At 40.1% G+C, this 24,798-nt stretch overlaps 1 protein-coding gene across 9 annotated transcripts in view; it reads right to left on the bottom strand.

The window, feature by feature from the left end:
* LOC129176545 (oxysterol-binding protein-related protein 1-like) overlaps positions 1 to 21,929 on the bottom strand; it is a 30,390-nt gene extending 8,461 nt beyond the window's left edge. For 6 of the 9 annotated variants that reach the window (XR_008569471.1, XM_054766660.1, XM_054766661.1 and 3 more), the window contains exons 1-19: positions 21,807 to 21,929; positions 21,475 to 21,613; positions 21,298 to 21,383; positions 21,165 to 21,239; positions 17,261 to 17,372; positions 17,100 to 17,185; positions 16,535 to 16,679; positions 16,391 to 16,458; positions 16,075 to 16,119; positions 15,719 to 15,792; positions 15,375 to 15,438; positions 15,131 to 15,232; positions 14,911 to 15,039; positions 14,757 to 14,832; positions 14,514 to 14,620; positions 5,830 to 5,998; positions 4,223 to 4,406; positions 2,503 to 2,578; positions 1,526 to 1,660 (exon numbers count right to left, since the gene is read on the bottom strand). Coding sequence is in view for 8 of the 9 variants with exons in the window: in XM_054766660.1 (XP_054622635.1) it covers positions 1,526 to 1,660; positions 2,503 to 2,578; positions 4,223 to 4,406; positions 5,830 to 5,998; positions 14,514 to 14,620; positions 14,757 to 14,832; positions 14,911 to 15,039; positions 15,131 to 15,232; positions 15,375 to 15,438; positions 15,719 to 15,792; positions 16,075 to 16,119; positions 16,391 to 16,458; positions 16,535 to 16,679; positions 17,100 to 17,185; positions 17,261 to 17,372; positions 21,165 to 21,239; positions 21,298 to 21,383; positions 21,475 to 21,586 (1,845 nt within the window). In the remaining variant the exon portion in view is untranslated. Of the gene's footprint in view, positions 1 to 1,525; positions 1,661 to 2,502; positions 2,579 to 4,222; positions 4,407 to 5,829; positions 5,999 to 14,513; positions 14,621 to 14,756; positions 14,833 to 14,910; positions 15,040 to 15,130; positions 15,233 to 15,374; positions 15,439 to 15,718; positions 15,793 to 16,074; positions 16,120 to 16,390; positions 16,459 to 16,534; positions 16,680 to 17,099; positions 17,186 to 17,260; positions 17,373 to 21,164; positions 21,240 to 21,297; positions 21,386 to 21,455; positions 21,614 to 21,806 lie in introns of those variants that run through there. The other 3 variants (XM_054766664.1, XM_054766662.1, XM_054766665.1) reach the window with 3 other exon arrangements.
* Positions 21,930 to 24,798: the final 2,869 nt, after the last annotated feature.

Below are 24,798 nucleotides of genomic sequence, written 5' to 3'. Positions count from 1 at the left end.
TTATTAAGATATATTATTTATTATGATTATCATTACATATTATCATAACAGTGGTTTATTTGGTCTTGACAATGATATTGCTTTGCGTCAATTTGTGAGACAAACATTTCAAAACGCACCTGCATGGTTTTGTGACTTGGTTAAATAAAGTTTGTCCAGTCATGTTTTTTTATTATTGTACTTTTCTTAAAATGAATGTTAAAATCTTGTCTCGTGGACCCAATCTGGTGTCGTGAGTTGGGTGTCTCGTGACACCCCGAAAGCCATCCTTTCCTGGTTGTAATTATATAATACAATTAGAAGTTAGGTTTTTCTCTGCACTGAAAAAGCTACAGAAAAAAACGTTTTCTAGCAATACATGTTGGGATGGATGAATGTTCTTTCTCCGTTTAGAAGAAAACTGTAGCTTCTGGTACACGGACTACTCCATCTTTGCAGTCAGCTTACGGTCACTTACATTCAAATGTGACATCACGTATCTGTATTTGCTAGGGATGCTCCGATCAGGGTTTTATGCTGCCGATTCCGATACCAATCATCCATGAGTGAAATCGGCCAATACCGATACCAATCACATAGATTAAGTGTAAATTTTTTAATTTATGATTCTACGATTTAATTTACGATGAAAAAGGGAACCATAAAATCACCTTAATTTAGTCAAAAACATATTTGACATACTTTTTCAAGAGAACATATATCACTGGTTAAACTTACCAATGACGAGACGCCTTCTTTAACGAGATTTTGGATGTGAGATCGAGGACATTGATGGAGATCTAGCAGGACTTCCATTAGCTCGTAGGTGGCTTCCAAGTGAGAGCAGCCAGCGAACCCGGTGTCTTCCGCCGATGACGAAGAATGGTCATCTAGTCCGACAAATTCAATTATTTTTGGGTTGTTTGCTTTAGACTTCTGACTGGACTGGCACGTGTCCTGCGTTGGCTACAATTAGCTGCTGTTTGACTGATGAGACACATTGTAAGCCTCGAAAATGAACCATACTCTTCAAATGCCATATTAAAGCCACGTACCCCTGAGATATTTTTTGTGGCATGTTTTGCAAGGTGCTAAATTCATATCACTCTCACAAACGACAAAGTCCCACACGGTAGACAAGATTGTTTTGGGTTTGGCATGCCTGCGCAGTGTGAAATGGGCGGGAGACGCTCGCTACAGGCTGCATGCTGCAATAGTACGAGCCAGAGGTGAGCAGCTTTTGTGATCATTGTTGAAAGGCATTTATCGGCACAGGCCGATGATATGCGATCACGGAAATCTGTTTTGATAGTGGCCAAGCGATCGGAGCATCCCTACTTGTTATACTTGGATGGTTGCGTTTTGTGAGACATGCTGACATCTTGCTCAATGGTGTTTCAAACTCTGAATTTTACAACAAAGAAAGAGGTTCCATGGTCCTGTAACTTCGTAACTATAATCTCTGCGCTTAAGAAAGTGCAAATGTGCATTTTGTAAGCCACAAATGCCGGTTGTCATGTAAAAGTTGGTACAAGAACATGGGCACCTTCATCCTTTCGACAGAGTCTGTGGTGGCATTGGCTTGGTGGATGAGGTAAGTGTGCTCCATGTACTCCGTTATTCGCTGGAGGAAGCTCAGGGGCTCGTTAAATATCACCGGCATGGCGATCTTGGACAGCTCCTGAGTAGACAACACGGGGACAATGAGCAGAGATCCAGTAATCCTTACTGTTTCTACTCATCTTACTGTAAAACATTATGCGATGTTCGTGTACACTGAGACTACAGCAGAGCCCCGCTATTTGTGGGGTTTACGTTCCAAGACACCTCCCACCTACACCCCACGCACAAATGGCGAAAAACAGTGGATAACGGATGCACCCACTAAAATTTTTGATGTTCTAAACCAGTGGTTCCCAAACTCTTTACAGTGGCGTAACCCTTCAGACATTTGACCTGAAGCCATGTACCCCTTACTCTTGCACACTTAAAAAACATAAACCTTTTCATTTTAATTAACTTTAAATATTGAACATAATGAAATGGTTAATTAATTTAAAGTAATTCTGGGTAAAAAAAAAAAAAAGAATTTTGCCTGGTCACATTTTGATAAAGTCTGACGTGAGCACCGATAAATAGATAAGTAATCATCCTACATATCTTTTATTCCAGTTTGATGTTGGCATCCTTCCGTTTGAATAGATTGAATTTGAGCTTCACTTTTTGTGTCCACTCACGATGGCTATGGTTTAAGTCTGCATATTCATTTAATACCAAATTGAAAGGGAAAGTTTAAGAATCATAATAAAGCAGTATCCAAAGTACAAAAATACATAGGCAAATATGCGCGTGAATGTCGAGCTGCAATAGGCGGGGATCTATTGTACACTATGTCACATGAATAAATGTATTTAAAACGCAGACAAGGGCTACGTTAGCATTGAAAGCTCATGTGTGTTATGACGTTGATAAAAAGACACAGGTGGTGTACCAATGTGAAGGCTCATGTTTGTTTACACTCACCATGCCAATGCACTTTTTCAAGATGCTCCAGATGCTGACGTCATTTCGGGGAAACATGGGAGCCGGCAGAGAAGTTCTATGGAACAAGAGTGGTGAGAAAAAGAGTAGGTTATGCTTGTTTTGTATTAGAAATAAATCTTCTCTCTTGGCTTGGCTTCACGAACGAAGATTTTAGGGGCATTGACCACGTCTAGCGCAGGTGCTGGTGGCTGACGAGGCCGATTTGTGACAAGCACACTCGGGGAATGACGACTCTGGAGTTGGTGCAGTCTCTGTGTGGGTTACGAGGGTGGCATCGTCAGCAAAGAGTAACTCCCGAATCAGTTAGAAATAAATACCGCTCTATACACTCTACTACTGTATATTGATCAGTTTTGTTGAACATGTACAAAAACAGAATCTGAGCAGCGACCTAGTTACACTAGTCACACTTTTCTCAACAAGGCACACAGTGTATGCTAAACCCTGGGGGATTATAAGGAAACAGCTCATTAGGACATTTTGCTATTTTAAAAGCTCCATAGAATATAATAGAGCTGCACAATGTCACCTTACACCTGTAAGCTAATGAGCTGAGTTCAGTCCGGCCGTGTGCATCATTACACGCGCATGTGAGTATGTTGTACACTACTGCATAGAAAACGGCTCGCATTTGTCAAGTATAATGAAGAAATTGCTCACCAGCAACCTCTTTGCCCTTTGCAAATGGACCCATTTCTGTGTCTGCCTGTCCTCATACATGCAGTTTTACAGTTATTTGTGCAGAAGGGAGATGTGGTGTCTACCCGAACACAAGCCATTATTTCTGTTAAATAAACAAGCCAGGTAGTGAGGGAGCTTGGGCTCCATCTGTGCTTATAGGAACAGAGCACTGATGTACTCACTTCTGGCCCACTTACTGTAGTCTTCCTCCTACCCCAAATTTCTGCATTCCTGATCATAAAGGTGGCCTCTTTTTCCTATTGTAGGTGACATGTACCTCAAAGTTCTTTTTGTGGTCAATACAGTAAGAATTTCTCTTTATTCTCAAATGAAATGATGCAAAGGCAGCTTAGACATGCTAAATACAGTATGTCTAAAAAGCAATAGAAAATATTTCAAGCAATTAAATTCCAACATGCACACTGAATAAAGAGAACACAACATACATGCATTTGATTTTGCAATATAACCTTGTATAGGACAGATTTGTTTGATCCTTTTAGTCCACAGATGCACACACAACTAGTCAGCCTGTTCTGTTTTTTTTTCTGTTTGTTTCACCTCTGTCTCTGCCAGGAGATGCTAAATAATTCAAGGATCACTTCTTGTATCAAGAAAGAGAAGCCAAGCTGGAATGAGCCTCAACGGAAATGAAAGCTTGCCCCATCGTCAAGCAACAAAGAACCCAAGGCAGATTGCTCATGCACAGTTGGCTAGGCGTATTCTCTGTGGATTGGGTCCTCATACAAACACACCTGCTGGTAAAAACACAGCATAATGGAAAGAAGCTATCCTGTTACACCTTCTCTTGTTAATTGAGGTGTGCTACTCTGTTATCAGACAATCATGCCAAGAAATCACATAAAAATGAATTGACAGCTTTCCTTCCTCCTGCTGCGATAATGATCTTATAAACACAGAACAGAACAGAACAGAACAGAACAGAGGACATGTGAGACCAGCAGTCATCATTCACACCAGCAAACCAGCATGACATCATAACTGGAGCATGTCCCACCTGTGCTTCTTGGCGGCATTGTTCTGGTTGCCTTGGTTACCCTCCCCTGACATTCTGGCAGCCCCCCTGAGTGTGCTGGGATGGCAGAGGCTGCTGAGAAGGGGGGCGTCGCTCCCCTCGTCCTCTTCGCAGGAGTTGCTGGCCACCGACAGAAAGCCGCTCACAGACAGCTCAGACTCTGACTCTGTAGGAAGAAGGGCGCATGTGATGGCGAATCATACCATAAATAGAAGGCAGCTTTTGAGCAAGAAGCAGGAGCCTCACACAACACAAATATGCAACTCCAGCTCCTTTTCAACTACCTCCCTACTGCCGCTATCTCCTCCCTACTGCAAAGCCAAACCCCACCTGAGCATTATGTTCCAATGAGAATCCACACAGATGCTTCACTTTCTGCGACACAGTTTGCTTCTCTGTCATTCATCACGGCAATATTGGTATAGTGCTGCACAGGCACTCACAGGTATATTATTCTGGCATGTATCAGCTATGTAATAAAACCATTATTTGACTAATAGCAATTATATTCAACATTATATTCAACAGAAATGCCATGTCGATCTGCAAAAATTAACTGATGACTCGATGATTCATCGATTATCCAATTAATCAACAACTATTTTGGTCATCAATTAATCATTTCATTTAAAAATGTAAATATCCTGATTTCAGCCTCTCAAATGTGACTATTTTTTAATTTCCTTAGTCATCCATGAAAGCAGACCTATTATCTTTGCGTTTTAGGCAAAACAAGATAGTCACACGCATCAGCTTTGACTTTGGAAAAGAGCAATCCACATTTTTGCCTCTTTCTGATATCTTGCGAAGCAAACCACTGCAGAGATGTGTGTGTAGAGCGTGCGTAAGAACATTCCCACGCAAAGTATGGGATTTATCCACTTGTACTTGTTTGTAGGACATCGCGTACATTCATGCACAACTCTTAACCATGCGTACACACAAAACCTAGTGTTAGAACAGTGAAACTACAAATAGCTATGGCTGTGCCTGTCCAGCGCAGGCCACATCATCTTGCTACATGCTTCACAACTTGACCATCACGCAAGGCACCGTCCCCCTGAGCAGATGAGCCGATGCCAAATGCAAAGCCTGCCCCTAAAGTTTGTTATTTCTTATTTATTTTATTGGTGATGCACATGTGGCAGTCTGTGCCACTGACTCGTTGATTTGCAGTACAGTGTTTATGATGTTTGTCAGCCGATTGTTTATACTTCTCTACTTCAATTTTGGCGTTGGAGAAATTCCTCTTTCTCGCCCTCTTTGCTATGATTTGCGGGAGGGAAAATGTCCATTCATGGATTCTTAAAAGGGACTGCTGCTAAGAGGCGGACATTAAAGATTTTTAAAAATCTGATTCATTGATTAATTGAAAAAAGAATCTACCAATTGATCAGTTATTAAAATAATCGTTAGTTGCATTTGCCAAGGAAATGCTGAGCACAGTTTAGAGAGTCTATAGGCAAAAAATGTATGGTCAGTGCTCTCTATGAATGATGCAACCATTCCTGTGAGAGACTGTTGCTAGTGAACAAACAACTTGTAGGAGGAAGTTGACATCTGATCAGTAGCTACAACAGTGTGCTGACCTGACAAAGCATCATAGAATTCATCTTCAGTGAGTGTGCTCAGAGTGGATGACCTCCTGCTCCTGCACAGAGACTGCTTGAGCTTGTGGTGCTCAGTCGCTATGGTCTGCAGCGCCTCTGTCAGAGCTTTGTTCTTCTCCACTTCCTGCTCCAACTTCAGGGTCCAAACCTGGAGGGATGCAACAAACACACACATGCATGCATTATTATTAGGGCTGTCAAAAATAGCGCCTTCACGGTGGTAACTAATGCATTTAATTAATTCAAAGTTTTAGTGTGATTAACGCATGTGCATCATGTCAAGCCACATGTCTCCGTTATGACAGCAGACAGAGCCACAATAGCGTCCCCACAGAGTCTGCCACGCTTTGACCTGAACACATCAACAGCAGTGCAATTCCAACACCATATATGAATCTCCAACTTACAAACACGTCTCTAGTCTAATCGTCCTGAGAACGACACTTCCTCATCGTCACTAGACGACAGCAAGGTGCATTCAATGACTATGAAAAATCAAGTCTTTATTATGGGTGTATGTGTGGTAGATTGCCGTAGGGGGGACATGAATAAAAATTAAAAACAGCTTGACTACAACAGCCACAGTGCAGGTAGTAGCGAAGTACAGTGCAGATGAAAGGTGACAGCATGAAGTTGTTCATTGTTGTGTGTGTGTTAGATGAACAAATAAGTAAGTTTGACGATGACGTTGTGCATTTAAAGGTGTTTAATTATGAATATTTGTCATTCCCACAATTTTGCATGTGTAAGTAAATTAGAATTTCATATAAATAAATAAGTATAATATATATAATATAATAATAAATAATAATAATTATTATATATAATATAAAGTAATATGCTTTCACCAATAATGTGTCTTCTTCGGGTGTTGCAGTTGCTTTGTTGAGCCGTCCTTGAGCACACCATGTGTGACGCAGATTGAGAATGTGTGTGACTTTCTCCAACACCGAGTCCGAGTACACCAAGTCCCCAACTAACGAACACAATTGGTTCCAGACGACCGTTCTTAAGTCGAATTGTTCTTAAGTCGGGGAAAAGGTCATATTACCAATGATATAGGTACTACATGTACGTGTATACATATACAGTATGTGTATGTATGTAAATATGAGTTTGGATGCAGTAGTAATATTAAACGAGGATAATGAATGAAAAAAGAATAATAAAAATGATATAATAATACGTAATGATAAATGTTATTTACCTTTGAAGAGGAGTGGTCGAGCATACGTCGTTGTGGTGGAGTTGGAGGAGGAGTTATTGAAAAAAAGGACAAATCGTCGTCAGACTCTTCTAAAAGAGGTAGTGTTCTGTGGGTGGTGTAGAATTAAGCAGGCCTATTAACTCTTCATAAACTTTAATCACACGCTCTGTCCAGGTTATATCATAAAACTCTTAGCCTTCCTCTCTCCTCTTCCTCGTCCTGTCTTCCGGTCCCATTAGCAGTGTCACAGTGCCCTCTGCTAGTCAAGCATGTAGCAGTATAAATATGGACTTATAAGGCAAAACACATGAAAATATAGACCAGTCGGCTTGTGTTCGTATCTCCGAATGTTCGCACGTCGGATGTTTGTTAGTAGGGGACTTTCTAGTGTAGTGTAGTATAGTGTAGTGTATTTTCTATTCTTCCTTTCACCTTGTCCTCGTCCACAAATGTTAATGCTGTGCGTAAATGCACAGAGGTGAGCTTTAATATGTTAAAATGTTAGCTATGTGCTGCTGTGCATTTTTGCTTGGTGCATAATCTCAAGCTATTTGTGCTCGTATGTCCATTTGGCTCAGTAATACACCATCCATCCATCTTCTATGCCGCTTATCCTCACTATCCCAGCTGACTTCAGGCGAGAAGCGGGGCACACCCTGGACTGGTCGCCAGTCTATCGCAGGGCACATATAGACCATTCACACTCACATTCATACATATGGACAATTTAGAGTCTCCAGTTAACCTAACATGCATGTTTTTGGAATGTGGGAGGAAGAAATTATTATTATAATTATTCTAACTGAATTTTTTTAAATCAACTTTGTTTTTTTAAAACAAACATTTTGTTGAGGTCACATGTTTTGATTGGTATTGGTCCACTGCTCAGTGCAGTGGCCAACATGGCTCTGATGACATCTACTTGCTGAGAACCTGGCATCAGATCTGGCTTCCCCTGATCGGAACCAAACACCCTCAACACAGAGAACTAAAGGTCGGGATTGTGTGTCCCTTTACTGCAACCCGAGCCAAGCTATTGACAGATACAGCAGATCAGTGTTTCCTATTGTCTTGGGCAGCTTTGCTCCATTCATCTGTCATTACTGACTGTTCACAGGGACATTTTTCCGAATCAGCAACAAACTGATTGTGTAAATCAGGAAACTAATTGACTGGTTGTGTAAATACTGCAGATATAAAAGTAAAGTCACCACAATGATCAAGTTGGGAGTCTAAAAGAAACAGGAACTTGCACAGTAAATGCAATGCTATTGTCAATGTGTCCACAAAGTTGTTGCATTATAACTGAGTGATCAAGGTAAAATAATCCATTTATAAATAAATACAATACATTGACTCTAAAATGCCTGCCATGCCACCCGTGTGTCCTATTTTTGTCAGAAACTTCTTCCATACTGCTTATTCAGCCAACGTCCATAATTTGACTATGACTACACTTTTAACTATGCTACCGGATCTTTCCAGTTAACTTCTTGTGGCCCCGCAAGTTTGAGACCCCTGCTTTAGATACTGTACAATCTCAATTACGTGCTACTTCCGCCATGGCTATGCAAAATCATATTGAGCGAGATGGTCTGCTGTCAGAGAAGATACTGGTGAGTGAGTGCTTATCTTAGGGACATTTTCAAAATAAGTACTCAACAATTTGTGAAAAGTGGTACAGTAATTTAGTTCAAAGTACACCTACAAGTGTAACAGTACTTATCCTCACAGTGCAGCCCTGCACACGCCGGGCTCGAACCGGCGACTGCATATGTCCACTGATTGAGAGTTCAGCTGTCAATTCATTGTTGCTGCACATTTCTTAAGGTGTCCGGTAATGAGGTTTAACCAGCAGCAGTACTATCACAAGCCCACTAGTTGCCATGCAATACACATGCACACTGCACTTCTGTTTGTTGTATTAGGTAAAATATAAAAATATTCAAACTTTGAAAAGTTTATAAGCTGTGTGATGTTTTTTCTTTACTGAAAGAGAGGAGAAAAATGTCTGTTGTGATAGTAAATGCTGCCAACCCCTGGCCTCACTAGCATCTTCCTTTACAACGGAATCCTACACACAAGTACCACTGGGTACTCCCAACAGTATTTCCTCTGTCGGAACCCTTTTAAAAATCTAGTAAAACTACCTGAACCACATCTAATCTTTCTGACACATAGCCACAGTCCCTTGCTAATGGTAACAATTTGCTTTCTCACTACGACCCCTATTAAACTGAGCCTCTTTGGAATGGGATGATAAATGTGTGATAGCACACCGGTTCAGGCTCTTGGCTCAAAAGCCTGTCCAGGAAGAGAACACTTTTATTGTGTAATAATCGGTGCCAGCTCTTTTGCTCTCACTGCATCCCCTTTTGCCTGAGCACAAACGGAGCTATTTTAAGCCCTGTTGATGCTGTATGCCATTGCCGGTGGGAATTGGGAGGGATGCTTGTCCTTGGCGAACATGCCCAAGGGTAGAGATGTGAGAGGAACTATAGTAAAATGGGCGTTGTTCCATTGATGGATGTGAAAAACCTCAGGGGAGACTTTGTGACAGTTCCACACACGTGCACACTGATGCTGTACCCTGGCTAAGAATACAGTCAATAACCCAAATTGTATACAGCCAAGGTCAAATATCTCCTTTAGAAGACTCAAATGAGCCTAAAAGAGGGAAACCAGTGCAGCAGCAGATATACTCATGAAACCCCTCCTGGATTAGAGATGACAGTCAGTGGGTCACAACCCCACAAGGTGGCGCAAACTAGGCGTTATCCGCCATGCCGATGTTGTTTTTGGATACAGGAAGAAGAAGCAGAAATGACGTGCATTCCGTCATGATGTTTTCCGTCCGTCGAGACTATCCGTGCGGGGTTTTTTTTCAAGTCGCGCACAGAAACGGGTTATTCAGAGAGTATGTCAATATTCGGGTTAAGGTCAATGTTAAGGTCAATATTCCGGTTTCTGAAACATTCGGAATAACCCGTTTACATGCCTGACGTGAAAAAAAAACAACCAAAAAACCTGCACGGACAATGTTTTGACACACGGTAAACGTCATGACGCAACCGCGTCATTTCCGCTTCTTCTTCCTGTATCCAAAAACAACAACACCGGCACAGTGGATAATGAACGCCTTTGTTTGCGTTTTGGTGCTGGTACTGACCCACCACCAGTACTTGGCACTATTCTGTCTCACTTTCATCATTATCCACATCCACGCTATATCCCAAGAGCCCCCCGGACACTTTTAAAGATGCACTCGTACAAACCCTGTTTCACATAACTGCTTGCTCATCTTCTGATAGATTTCGCTATTGCGCTACTTTCTTCCATCAATAAAAGACATAATGTTCCTGTCTTTCACCACACTAACCAGGTGGCTTGTTTCCTCCTCGGGTTTTGCGTGTCGTCATGTTTACAAGTAGTTCCGGCCAAAGACACAAGATTCCTTTCCAATAGAACATGTGCATGTGCAGATTGTCGTATACAAGATCCAATATTCGGGTTAGAAAAGGAGTAACCCAGGGGTAATATTCAGGTTTTCATGAACATATTCTCGTTTTTCAAAAGGGTTATTGGTGTATACATGGCCATGGGCAGCCGGGTTATTGCTAATATTCCGGTTATTATAGGGTTATTTGACTGCTTGTAAACATACCGAGTTGTCTTTTTCAGTTATCACCTGTTATCTTATGCACAGTAAAGTAAAACTACGGCAGCACACCAGTACTATTCCTATAGTATAACAGACAGCATACAAGGGAGTACCAGGATAATGGGATGGCGGAATTAGAGTTAATGCTGTATAATACAGCCAATCTCAGCACTGTTGAATACATAATCCACTTATGATATATAAAGTTGCAGCAGCTTAACACAAGAAAAGGGCTCGTGAAGACATTTTTCCTGCGATTACACAATACAGTTGTCCGTAATTAATTTAGTGTACATCGTTTTCATACTTGAAACGCTTTATGGATTTCCTGTGATAACCATGCCAGTTTACTCCTCTGACAGGACAGCAGCTGCTGGCCATTCATGCAATGATAATGTGGACAGGCCGTGCACACGTCCCTGTGTAAACACGCAACTTTAGTTATTGTTGTCCAGCTGGTTCTCATTAGTGATGTTCGATACCACTGACTTTGTTTCCGATCCGATACTGAGTAATATTCATGCTGGAATCGGCGATACCAATCAGATACCGATACTTTGCAAATTCACCTAATGAATTTGGTAAATTTAAAAAAAGTGTATTTCATATCATAACGGAAGAATACAGGACATTTAATTAATTTATTAACAAAAAAAGTATTAATTTAAATAAATGTATAAATTAATAATTAATCAGAGTAATAATAATAATACATTTGCTTTTATATAGCGCTTTTCAAGGTACCCAAAGCGCTTCACAGTGACGTGAACCCATTATTCATTCACTCCTCTGTCACATACTGGTAATTTATTCATTCATTTATTTATTTATTTTAAACCATGAAGTATTTCGAGGTAATGGGGTCATCTTCAATACAGCCAAGCTAATATATAACAAGAGAAAAATAGAGGACAAAATATGTAAAAAAACAGTATTTTAAAACAATAAAAAAAAGTTGTATGCAATTCCCACATGGCACCGTTTACAATCGCTCAACGTTTCAACTCTTCCTCAGATGACTATCAAAAGTATAGATCAGGGGTCGGGAACCTTTTTGGCCAAGAGAGCCATGAAAGCCACATATTTTAAAATGCATTTCCGTGAGAGCCATATCATATTTTTTAACACCGAATACAACCAAATGTGTGCATATTTAAGGAAGACTAACAATTTTAGAATATAATAAGTCTCTGAATGTATTCTTTGTAATAATGTTATGTCGAAGCTGACCAATAATAAATAACTTTTTACCATTAATGTGACTTCTGGTGCTGCATGGTTTTGCGCCCTTTTTCATCAAAAGGGTTGTCTCTGCACAATTAGCTAGCTGACTATAAGATTAAAGGAGGGACGACCCCAATAATAATCAAGTTTTGGTGTCTGACATGGAAAACATGGGAAGGACAGCTGGCATTGCACTAGAAAAAAAAATGGATGCATATTTTGCGTGTTATTTTTAACACTGTGATTTCTGTCATGTTTTACTTGAAAATGTCAGGAAAACAAATTAAAATAAACACATTTTATGGTGTTAAGAAATGTCTGAGAGCCAGATGCAGTCATCAAAAGAGCCACATCTGGCTCCCGAGCCGCAGGTTCCCTACCCCTGGTATAGATATTTTGACTTAAGAAGCGATTTCAAAGAATGGAGAGTGGGTATCAGAAGCATAGATATTTCAGTATCACATCACTAATTCTCATCCAAATGTTATACTTCTGTGAAACACAGAGACCAGATGTCATACATAATACATATCTCAGAAGCTTCAGAAGCTTAAAAAAAGTCTACAATCTAATCTATGAAGGGTGACCAAATTAATCAAAGGCTGATTTCATAAAAAGTAGAAGACAGGTGGTGCTACAGTCATTAGCACTTTTAGCACGCCCAGTTTCAAAGAAGAGGAGTCCATTGTTGAAAGCTTTGCAGATATTCAGACCAACTCTTAACAATACAGCTAAATAAATTTAAGCCAAATTGGGAGCAAACAGAACTGACTGCAGAACAGAATGTGTACCTGCGCAAATGCTGGATGAGAGAGTCGTCCTTGCGTCCTCTTTGTTCAGTCTTTTCAGCTTGTGACAGTGAAGCCTACCAATTAACCCACATCCCTCAGCTCCTTCCTCTACTTAAAACACAGCTTATTCCCCACGTGTTCATGTGTGTGAGTGTGCACTGATCCACATGCTAAATGCAGACCTAAGCATAAAAAGAGATCCTTCCCAATTATTACAACACTGAACAACAACTCTCCTCCTCCCACCCTCCACAAGGGAACATCCTGGTCATTGGGACAAGTGGATCAGACCACGTGTGAGCACCACCTTCCACCTGATTGGTATATGAAGGTGCTAACGTAAAGAGGAGGGGCTAGATTAATTTATAACCAGTCAAAGTAGAGCCAGGATGAACTCGCAAGAAAAACTGCGTAAAATTCAAGGAGTTGATGATCATATAGAGCTAATGATAACTTAAAGCGTTTTGTCAGTCAAAATCAGGAAGAACTTGCAAGAGGACTTCAGGGTTTTTTAAAACCTGTGAAGCTAACCGCAACCATGTTAAAAACAAAATGAACTTGATTTTTGGTTCCTACGGCTACAGAGGACAGTCTAGAGCAGGGGTCGGCAACCCCCGGCTCCAGAGCCGCACGCAGTTCTTCAGCCTCCTAAGTGCGGCTCCCTTCATCAAGCTCAGTGATTTTTTTTTTTTTTCCCAAAAACATCAAAATGGAGAAAATGTGCATTTTCAAAAAGAGTTTGAAATATCCAACTCACCACAAGTCCGTGAATGCATCTAGACTGGGTTCAAACTGGTGATTGGATGAGCAAAAGAAGGGGAAGAGGGGCGAAAGACACGTCTTGTTGAGTGTGCTACCCCCACGGTAAGATACAGTATCCATAACCATGAATATGTCCATAAAAAGAACACATTTCTGGGAAAATAGAAGTGAATTCTGAATGGACATATTCCTTTGCCTTCACTGACAATGACGCTGGCTTACCCGTGCTTGTGATTTAGCGCTGTATAAATAAATCAAATTTAAATTGTGTGTTTGATATGTGGCAAGAAATGACTAAACAACCGACAATGTAATGTTAAAAGACATTTTAAAAACAAGCACTCATATTTTTCTGAAAAGTACCCAACTGCAGATGGGCATAAGATAGTGATTTCGGAACTACTACGGAAGGTTGAGCAGATGAATGTTCCAAACTGAATGACAGCTGCTAGTGTTGTGGCAGCACTGGAGAGTGCAAGGAGGGGGAAGCCATTCACATATGGAGAATACATGAACGAATTGTTCCTAAAAATATCAGAGCATCTATTCTTCAAATTAAAAAAGAAACAGGAAATTATTTTGAAAATTAAAGAAATGCCTCTCTCTGCAAAGACAGTCAAGGACAGGACCAATAGAATGGCAACAAACATCACTAGTAGACTAAGTGATTACATCACTACTGAGTGATTATACGACATTAAATCAACACAAGCATATTCAGTCAAATGATGTAAATGATATTGACCAGACAGCAGTGATATGCAGATATGTAAACTCTGATGGGCTTTTCTATCTTTACACAAATACGGGAACAGACACATAGTTCAGTGATTAAATTACTTCAAAGTAGGCCAACACATTCACTCTACAAAGTTTATAAGCTGTGCAATGTTTTGCAGCTCCTCTATTATTTACTGGAAGAGGTGGTAAAATGGCTCTTTTGATGGTAAAGGTTGCCGACCACTGGTCTAGGGAGAGGGGGAAATTTTCCCCCCAAAAAGTTCAAATATTACGCTACCTCCTCTTGACTGGACAACAACTGAAGGCAGAGCTGGAGAGCAGCACTTGTTTCACTGGAGAGCTCGCTGGTCTCTTTAGCTTTCAGTAGAAGAGATGCAGCCAGGTCTGTTAAAAGGAAAGAATAAGAAATAAGTAGTCAGTGTATTCCTCGTTAAGTGTAAATGAATGTCTTCTTCACACATTAATTCATACATGAAACAACTTGATCATATTTAAATCAGTACAGATTCTGGACACTCACCACAATTCTCATTCTTCACCATAGATTGGAAAATGGACACCTCACTCTCCAGTTTCTGCTGGCATGCACTGGCGGCCTACAAGTACAAGGGACAGACTGGGGAGTGAACAGAAGGCCTGATGCTCTGTCATCAGCCTATTAGTTTTAATCTTACTTGCACAGCTTGAGTTATGTTGCTGGTTGCAAAGTCGCCCCCCTCTGTGTCCGCATGTTCTATCAATTCTTGCTGGGTGCAGTTTTGAGTGCTGTAAGACGAATGCGCTTCAAAAGCATCCAACCACATCTAGAGGAGAATTAGTTGTAGCATTGACACGCACAGTCTGTCGCTGCATCAATATGAGGTGACTTAACACAGTAGGGGAATGACAGCTTACTTTTCTTGTTGCAACAGAGTCCATCTTTGAGGGCACCTTAAAACAGAGCGCAGAATCATCAGCACACCTGAGCATGAAGAAGCAATGATCCCATGGTTTGACCTAGAATCACAGAAACATACATCAACATCACAGAAAGCTGTTGCACAGATATGGGCAGCTACCAGGATGGCCACAAATGCATATGTACATGTTATACAGGTATTTAATAGAAATACAGGAGGATGTAACCTTCTTTCCATACCATGCAGTAAGCTTTTGCTAAAGATTTCCAGCCCTGTTTTCTTACACCAGCCACTGATTCAGCCCTGGAAAGAGACAGAAAAAGGTACAATATTGTTAATTGTACTTTTTAAAAAAATAATTAAAAATAAAAAAAATAATTAAAAAATAATTGTAAAATAATTGGCAACTTGGCACTCTTGTCAAAAAAGTCATTTTCCTACACAGCTATCATTACACTCCCAGGATGCTCTATTACATACACCTTGCACTACCTAATGAGATAAAATACATGAATTCTGAATTAAATTCTACTGCAAACTAACTACTACAACAAAACATAGTATACTGAAAAAATGATCTCACTGTCTGTGGTACCAGGAGACGGTTCCGTCCTCAATTACCACCCAGTTGAGACGCCATCCAAGAAAGCGTGAACTCTGTGGCAGATATGTATATATAAACAAATACAATGACTGTAACAGTAAAAACCCTTACTTTTGATGTTGTTTTCTGTGAAATTTGATCATTATAAATTTTAAAAATGGATAGGAAAGAAAATGAACCTAATGATCCTTTATATATTGTACGTACGCATGCAATACAGTTTTATCTTTATAGATAAAGCTTTAGCTATTTTATATATAATATTTGCTGTGGTCTGAGCAGAAACATCATTCGTCACGTTGAGAGCAAAGGAACACACTTTGACATCTGGGTACCTTCCAGAGTGGGCCTTCAATCTTCTTCACTCGGCTGCTTCCATCCTTTGTTAAAAGAGGGAACAGACAAATTTGTCAGACAAGTGGCTATACAGGCATTGTGTTTGTTTGTATTTTAGCTCAAGGTTCAACTGGGCTCGCCACAGTGCTGGATTTGTCTGAACAAGGGAGCAGGTGCTGGTCACAGGAGTGTGAAAGGACACATAGAAAAGGGACAGCAACAAAGGCACTATGAGATGCCAAAAGTTGAAACATTTCTCTGTGTTGGGGCTGCCAGAAATTACACAAAAACATAATAATCACTCTTTTAGGTCACCTTGTCTTGATGGGCAGTTAGGATCTGCTTGAGCTCATCAGTGCGTACTAGGTCCAACGATGTCTGCTCTGTAACACAGCATCATTTAATTTAGCCACACGACTACCGAAATAAAACACTGAGTTCAATTACGCCATACAGTACCTTTGTTATTTTTGACAGTGGGGCAGGCACCACATTTGAGCAGTTGTATTATGCACTGCTTGTGCCCTCTATAGGCAGCACAGTGTAAGGGCGTGTTCCCCACCGAATCCTTGCAGTGAACGTTCACGGCTTCCTTTCCACTGAGCTAAAGGAGACATAAAGCAATATTAAGCATATTTACCACACCCAAAAATAGTCACTGCACAATTTATTAGATTTTGCCTTTACATAGTTGAGACCGGTAATATTTCTTTTGTTTATTTCCAATATTGTGTCCCTTTCATGAAGCTTAAGAAAGTTTTGCATTATCAGCTCTTGGAAATCATTAGATCGTGCATGTGTGCCTAATATTGTGGCCAGTGAGTGTACACTGCCACCAAACATAATGGAAAATTAGAGTAATAATTTTAATTTCCATAAACTTCCATTTCATCAGACAAGCATTGCATTCTATCTGCCAATATTTTTTCTGATGAGTGACTTTGACTCCATGATATGTGTGATCATCACTTCACAACACAATCCGTTCAGCTGCCTAATTTGACAGAAGCACTTCGCCTCTAACCAGCTTGGACAGAGCGGAGACGTCCCCCTCTCTGGCAGCTTCCAGAAGTCTCTCCTCCTGTCTCCTCGCCTCTCTTCTCTCCGCAGCTGCAGTGCAAAAAAACTATTATTTTAGAAGTAGAACCAGAGCCAAAAGCCATTTATTCCATGATAGAAGCATACCCTCCAGCATGGTAATTATTTCATCATCATCTGTGACATCCTTTGGGATCTGTCCAGTTCCATTGATTACGCTGGCAAAGGCATCGTAACGCAGGAGCAACAGAACTATCTCCTGTGGGCGTGGGGGGGAGGGTGATGACAAAGTATAGACAGAAAGAAAGTCATTCAGCTCAGCAAGCATGAATTCTGACACTTATGACAATGTGACGTCAGCAAATGGCATGACATCTGCATACATCATGAGGATAGTTCAGCAAGCATGAATGGATTACTGATTTGCCATTCATTTTCCTTTGGATTTTTTGCAACACAGTACAGTATACAGTACAATAGACCCCCCCCCCCATGTTTGCGTCGCACCCCTGCATATTTGTGGATTTCCATTTTCTGCTTTAAATTGTAAATCATTTTTTTAAAAGGTAAGAAAATGGTCTGATGGCACTATCTGCAGGCAAAAAAGAATGCTGCAGCTATGAATCCAGCACAGGGCGCTGTCAATATTTTCCAGCAGGAAGATACACATCATGTCTTGTTAAAGTAACTACACGTTTTCTTAGTACAATATGTACAGTATGCATGTAATAGTTTCTTAATGTCTAAAACTGAATTTTAAATGTGTTCAATAACAGGGAGATGTATAGAATAAGGCTTAGGGGGAGGGGTCTTCAATTAAAATTGAGTTAGGTCCGTTTATGCCATTTCTTTTTCACAGCGAAGGTCCAAACCTTCTGCTTAATTTGCATCAAACAGACTAGCTCATATGAATATCAAATGTAATGAAAGCCTGCACATCACCCTACAACCAGTGCTTCTCAAATTGAGGGGGTGCGGTGAACTATCGGGGGGTGTGAGAGGCAGACAGGACTTTTAATATTAGTACAGTCCTGCCAACATGTCTGAATTTGTTATACGCAGCGTACATTTTGACTCTTGAATATGCTTGTATGCTGCACTCTCCATTTTGTTGCATTTTGCTGTTGCATTATTCACGTTTTAGAACGTAGCCTCAGTCAATAGCTGGGATCTACTGTATTGCAAAAGCTGGACCTCAGACATGCATGACATCTCCTGTGAGGCCACCAACTTGAGTGTGAGCTATGAGTACCTCATGAAAGCTCAGTTCTGCAAGCCTAAAAAGAACTATTTGTGTTTTGCTTATTCTTTGGCTTTTACCCCGGCACACTTTCCAAAGTAAAGATCAATCTCAACAAGAAGTCTTGGTTTGGTTTGGTTTGGTTTGGTTTAGTTTATTTGAACATGAAGGTTACAATGGAATACATCTCGTGAATCATTTTTTGACAGTTCCACATGTCCAAAAGGAGTAGGAAGAAGCAAAGCTTATTTAATCCTACCCCCCATCCATTCTACATCTAGTACAGTACATGTAGTTCACTTCCTGGATTCCATGTCATGTTTTCAGTGATAGTCAGGATAACACATAATAGATAACGGTGAGATAACCGTCCCCCCAAAAAAAGAGAGAACATTCATAATAATGATAATATGATGACAATACTAAATAAATAAATAAATAAATAAGAACAAAGCTTTTTTTTTTTTTTTTTTTTTTTTTTAAACACAACAAAGAAAATTATTAAAAAATAAATAAATAAATAAATAGAAATAAATAAATAACAAATAAAATTTAATTAAATAAATAAAAAATAAAATAAAATAAAATAAAATAGAAAATAAAAAAATAAATAAATAAAATAAAATAACAAACCTGACAGAACAATCAGGACTCTTCTGCCTTGTATTTGGCAAACATCAACTGCTTGTATTGTTTTTTGAATTTGCTCATCTCTGTACATTGTTTGAGTTCTTTACTCAATCCGTTCCATAATTTAATTCGACACACGGAAATGCTATGGGTTTTCAGCGTTGTTCTCGCATATAAATGTTTTAGGTTTAATTTTCCTCTAAGATCATATTTCTCCTCTCTGATTGAGAAATACTTGATTAGATTTTTGGGTAACGAGTTATTATTAACTTTATACATTATTCTAGCGGTTTGAAAGTGTACTAAATCTGCGAATTTTAATATCTGTGATTTTAAAAATAAAGGGTTTGTATGTTCTCTATACTTGGCATTATGAATTATCCTCACAGATCTTTTTTGCAGTACAGTGAGTGAGTGAAGATTACTTTTGTAGTTATTTCCCCATATCTCCACACAATACGTTAGATATGGAAATACTAAGGAACAGTACAGAGTGTGGAGTGATTTTTGATCAAGAAGATATTTTGCTTTATTCAATATAGAGATATTTCTCGCCACCTTTTGCTGTATATATTTAATATGAGATTTCCAACTCATTTTTTCATCTATTATAACCCCAAGGAATTTATATTCTTCCACTTTTTCAATATCCGTTCCATTAATTTGTATTTGGTCGTACGTGTCCTTTCTACTATTACCAAATATGAGAGGTCAATTTACACCAGAAGTTACATAACCAATCGACACACATTCAGAACACACAATATTTACATTCGTTAGAATGTGGGGTGGGCAAGCTGTTTGACTCGCGGGCCGCATTGAGTTAACAAAATTGGCCCGGGGACCAGACTAAATATTTGATAAATGCACACTATTTTACACTTAGAATTCTAACAGTCCACCTGGAATTATTTGTCTTATTTTAACTGTAAAAAGTGTCATACAATCTGCTAAATGTGCTTGATATCGAGGCCCGCCTCTATATAAATGGGTAGATGGGGAATCACACCAATGTCGGAAGTCGCTCTCATTGCACCTAAAAACGTGCTTGAATAAACAAACAGAGCTGCTTGAAAGGCAGCCAATTGTGGCGGCTGTCTTAATTCCACAAGATACATACATAGATAGATAGATACTTTATTACTCCAAGAGAAATTCACATTTCCAGCAGCTCTGCAAAAATGGGCTCCCTTATTTGCTGGCGCGCAATAGATGACGTCATCAAACCGCCTCGCAAGCGTGTAAACAAACGTGGGTGACTAGTAGCAAACTCGCTTGCTCCTTCCATCCATCCATTTTCTATATGTGCAGCCTATCCTGAGTAGGAATGTAAAAATTGCCGGAAGCAAGCGACGGTAAAATCTGACGCCCTGTGTGCGCGCTTGATTAGGAGAGTCCGTGGGGACTTCTGTGAAAATGCTTCTTTTTCATATATCGGGTATATTTTCATTCATATACATGTTTGTTAGGTAGATTACTTTTCCTCTTCAATTTCGCATCGTATTTATACTGTGGTAGACCACCTCTAGTCATATGACGGCTTTGAACATGAAGTCTGACTTAAAGCCTTTCAAACTCATAGATCGCTTCAGGACAAGATAAATGTATGTAGGATATAAATTCACTTTAATATCTATTTGCAGATAAAATTTTATTAAAATCTGATGGTGCGAACTATGTTCATTTTGGCCCGGAATTACTGTGTACATGCAATTTGTAGTGTGACGTAGAAACCAATACAGTGTGCTACTGCACAGTGGCGGAGCTATGTGGTGGCCATCTAGACATTTGAGGTATCGATTTATTGCCACCCCTATGTGGGCAATGGTCTCATCTTGGCTACCCCAATGAAAACTTTCTCCCTCGTTGGCAATGATAATCTTTTTGAACTTCTCATAACGCTCCATAATAATTACTTGCTCATGTTGTGTGAAATACACCGGCTGGGATCGCTTCATTTTTGCACGGAATATGACTTCACACGACCCCTTTTATGTGAACGCGCACTGAGCACAAAGCTGAGAAATGGACTTGACAAAGTAAGTTGATAACCACCGTTGCAGTAAGGTTTAATTCTGTTTGGGGATTTTAGGGTTTGTTGAGCCGCATCTTGAGCATAAAGCCTGGGTCGCTTGAGTCACTTTCGCAGAATACCCCCATCATGCCTGTCTTGTTCTTTACCTTTCTTCCTGTGTCGGATGCTTTATGTAGAGGTGTATCACCCATGTTATCTTGTACATTCACATCTGCACCTGCCTGCAAATTAACAACATCAAAGATATTGAACCAAAAAATCTAAACTTGGGTGCCTCACCTTTAGTAGCGCCTCCACAACATCCGTGTTTCCATGGTAACATGCCATGTGAAGAGGCGTCCATCCCGGCGTGCCTTTGGACTTTGCTGGGAGCCACATAGAGGAAAATTAACGTTTTACCATCACTTTAAGCGCAAGCCAAGTTATGACAATTAGCTATTTATCTAATTTGCCTACAGCGACAGTTGATGTTGAGAGAAGTGTTTTGTTCGATCCTCGACTGAAGGAGCCTCTGAACATGAAAGCGACTCCCGTCTTTAGCCGACTCGAGGAGCTGCTGCTCCTCCATTGGCCGCAGTCTGTGGGACGACCGGCGCTAAATCATGACATTACCGGGTAAATGTTAATATAATATAAACGAGCAAAGAGTGAAAAATATTTCTCTTGGCTTCAACGAGACGATAGTGGCGTCGTGAAGCGACATGCTCGGAGATATTAGCATGTGTTTGTTAGCAAGTTAGCTGTCATAAACCCTATTGAAAACATCAAATAATAACTGTACAACTTACATGTGAAAGTAGTGAACAAATTCGGATGAGGTTATCTGTACTTTTAAAGGGATTCCACGCTAAGAGGAACAAGCCGAACTTTATGCTTCAATCACTGACAGCTGTTGGCAGCAGTCACGTGACCACGTGTGTGCTCTACAGCGGCGTGGTGGGAGGACTTAGGACCCCACAGACTGTAGGACGCCAAATGCAACGTTTACGTTACAAAATGTTATTTAAAAAGTAAGTGCAATATTTTGATGTTATTAATGGGCTGTTTTACAACCCATTTTTCACTATTTCAATATTTAGCAGACAGATTTAGATTTGACTTTTTGCCATTTTTTTCACATATAACATGTAAAATTGACTTTTTAATGATGTCATAACAGTATTATGAGACACTAGAGCTTGAACTGCCAACTATACTAAGTTTGATCATTTTGTTTTTCTTCAGCAAGCTAGCCTCATGATGTTGCTGATAGAGTCTCATGAGACTGTAATGTTAGCACTGTAGTTCACTGTAAGTATTTGTATCCTCCCCCACTCCTTAATATCACATTGTTTTGTGCGATATATGGCATCTCTTACGCTAGACAAGTTCCTGGAGCTACACGGGGGTGTAACGATTCGTTTTAATAATGATTCGATTCGTATCGTGATCCGTGGTTGCCAATACGATTCAAGGACGATATTGGTTCATGTAGAGCGCTACAATCCAAAACGATTCAGTACTTTAATTTGATTCAGTAACTTTTTAGTCAAAAATTCAACCATTGTGACTGTGAAATAAATACCTGGATACTAAACAGTGCAGGTTTGCTAGATTCCCATTGTTTTTTTCTGCGCTCGATGATGACATCACTAAGCGTTACTGCTTAGTGACCGTAAACTACCATCCAGAGGCGTACAAAACGTCCTTACATAGCATATTGTCCCCTCAAATGTCACATAAAAGACGTTTCAGATAAGGCCAGATGAGTTAAATATGAATACTGAATAAAGTGAATGACCAAAAGAATAAGAAGCGAATCATCTGTATTTCACAGGTTAACTACAACTACAACTACAACTACAACTCCCATGACCACCTCATACCCAGAAGACAATGGTGTCACAGACAGGCAGACTGTCACGTTTAACGTCTTTAACATTAAAAGTGGTAAAAAAAAAAAAAGCGCATCCATATAAAGTCTGCCGTGCTTAAATCCAATGCTTCATTTCCTAATATTGATTCAATCGATTACCTTTTAAAAGACATTTAACATTAGATCGATATATATGTCATCCTGAATGGAAACCCGAGCACCCAGATTGATGTAGTCGAATCGTAGGACTATAAATCGATCCATCGATGTAGTGAATGAATCGTTACACCCCCCTACCACACATTGTCGGAGACAGGCGTGGACAAACAGCTCATAAGCATTTAAGCTACACCCACAAAACTGCGTCTTCCCGTAGGGCTTATTAAAATCTCTTTAAAGTGTCCGCATTCCAGCATTAAGGCTAGATTTTTGTCAACACAATAGTTTATCCTTCTTACAATTTGAGAGTGGGCAATTGCAAATTGACTGCAAATAGATTGCGGATGCGCTCTAACTTTGTACTGTTTGCACAGAAGGGGTCAGATGGGGTGCGCCCTGTTGTGTAAAAACCCCCAAAACAGTTTCTTTTAAACGTCAGTCAATGAACACATGAGGCTATGTGTCTATCTTTTGCACTGAAACACAAATATCAATAGAGAGGGGTGGTTCCTGCTTCTGAAAACTGAAGTTCATTGACAGTCATGAAAACAATAACATCAGTGGCGGAGAAGTGTCCTGCAGACACCATCCATCCATCTTCTATGCCGCTTATCCTCATTAGGGTCGCGCGGGTATGCTGGGCCTATCCCAGCTGACTTCGGGCAAGAGGCGGTGTACACCCTGGACTGGTCGCCAGTCAATCTCAGGGCACATATAGACAAACAACCATTCACAGTCATATTCATACCTATGGACAATTTAGAGTCGCCAATTAACCTGAATTAACCACTTTTTGGAAAGTGGGAGGAAACTGGAGTAACCTGAGAAAACCCACACAGAGATGCCCAACGGAGATTCGAACCCAGGTCTTCCCGATCTCCTGACAGTGTGGCCAACACGTGGCCCCTGCAGACACCAATCAAAGCATATTCATCAAATGAAATCAGGTCTGGCAAGGGAAAAGCAGCTCACTGGACGAATTCCTGCTAATTAGCATGGCAATTATTATAAGCTGTCACACTTCTTAAGCAAGGGGGTGGACTGTGAGTGCTCTGTAGCGTAATCCCTTACAAATGACAAGATAATGGAGGCAAAGAGAGGGCACAGCTTGAAAAAAGGAACCAGGAGATAGAATCCCCTGCAGGCACATTTTAAGAACGGACAGGGAGAGAGAGCTGGCGACCAGTCTAGGGTGTTCCCTGCCTCTCGCCCAATGTCAGCTGGGATAGGCTCCATTTTAATTCATTTTTGATCCATTTTAATGCCTGGTACAACTAAATATACATTTGTTTGGCCAAATATAATGATGATAACAAATATAGCTCGTAAGAGTTCAATTCAAGAGCTGATATCTAGCAACTTCCATGGTTTTCTTGATTACAACCCAAATCACTTAAGTTCTTACATGAATAGCTATAGCATTGTACTGCCAAAAAATGTAACTCTTCTGATCTATGTTTGTTGTCATTGTTATATTTGTCCAAACAAACCTTCTGTACCTTTAGTTGTTAAAATGAAGAAGAAACTGAAGAAACAAGGGTGGCCTAATCATTTTTTCCCTGACTGTATGTTACTAGCAACTTAAGCTGACAGAGAATTGTAACAGAGTTTAAAAGCAGGATAAAGTGACCTAAATGACATACTCACATTTTATTAAAATGTAAAAAAAAAAGGATGTGGAGGGCCCTAATGGCTAGGTTTGCCTTGGGCCCCCAAATGACTAAATACGCCCCTGGTAGCGATAGGAAGTAGACATGTATTCCCGT

This window comes from Dunckerocampus dactyliophorus, chromosome 2 (genome assembly GCF_027744805.1).
Source record: "Dunckerocampus dactyliophorus isolate RoL2022-P2 chromosome 2, RoL_Ddac_1.1, whole genome shotgun sequence".
In the NCBI taxonomy this organism is placed as follows: domain Eukaryota; kingdom Metazoa; phylum Chordata; class Actinopteri; order Syngnathiformes; family Syngnathidae; genus Dunckerocampus; species Dunckerocampus dactyliophorus.
This window is presented reverse-complemented; position numbering and strand designations above follow the sequence as displayed.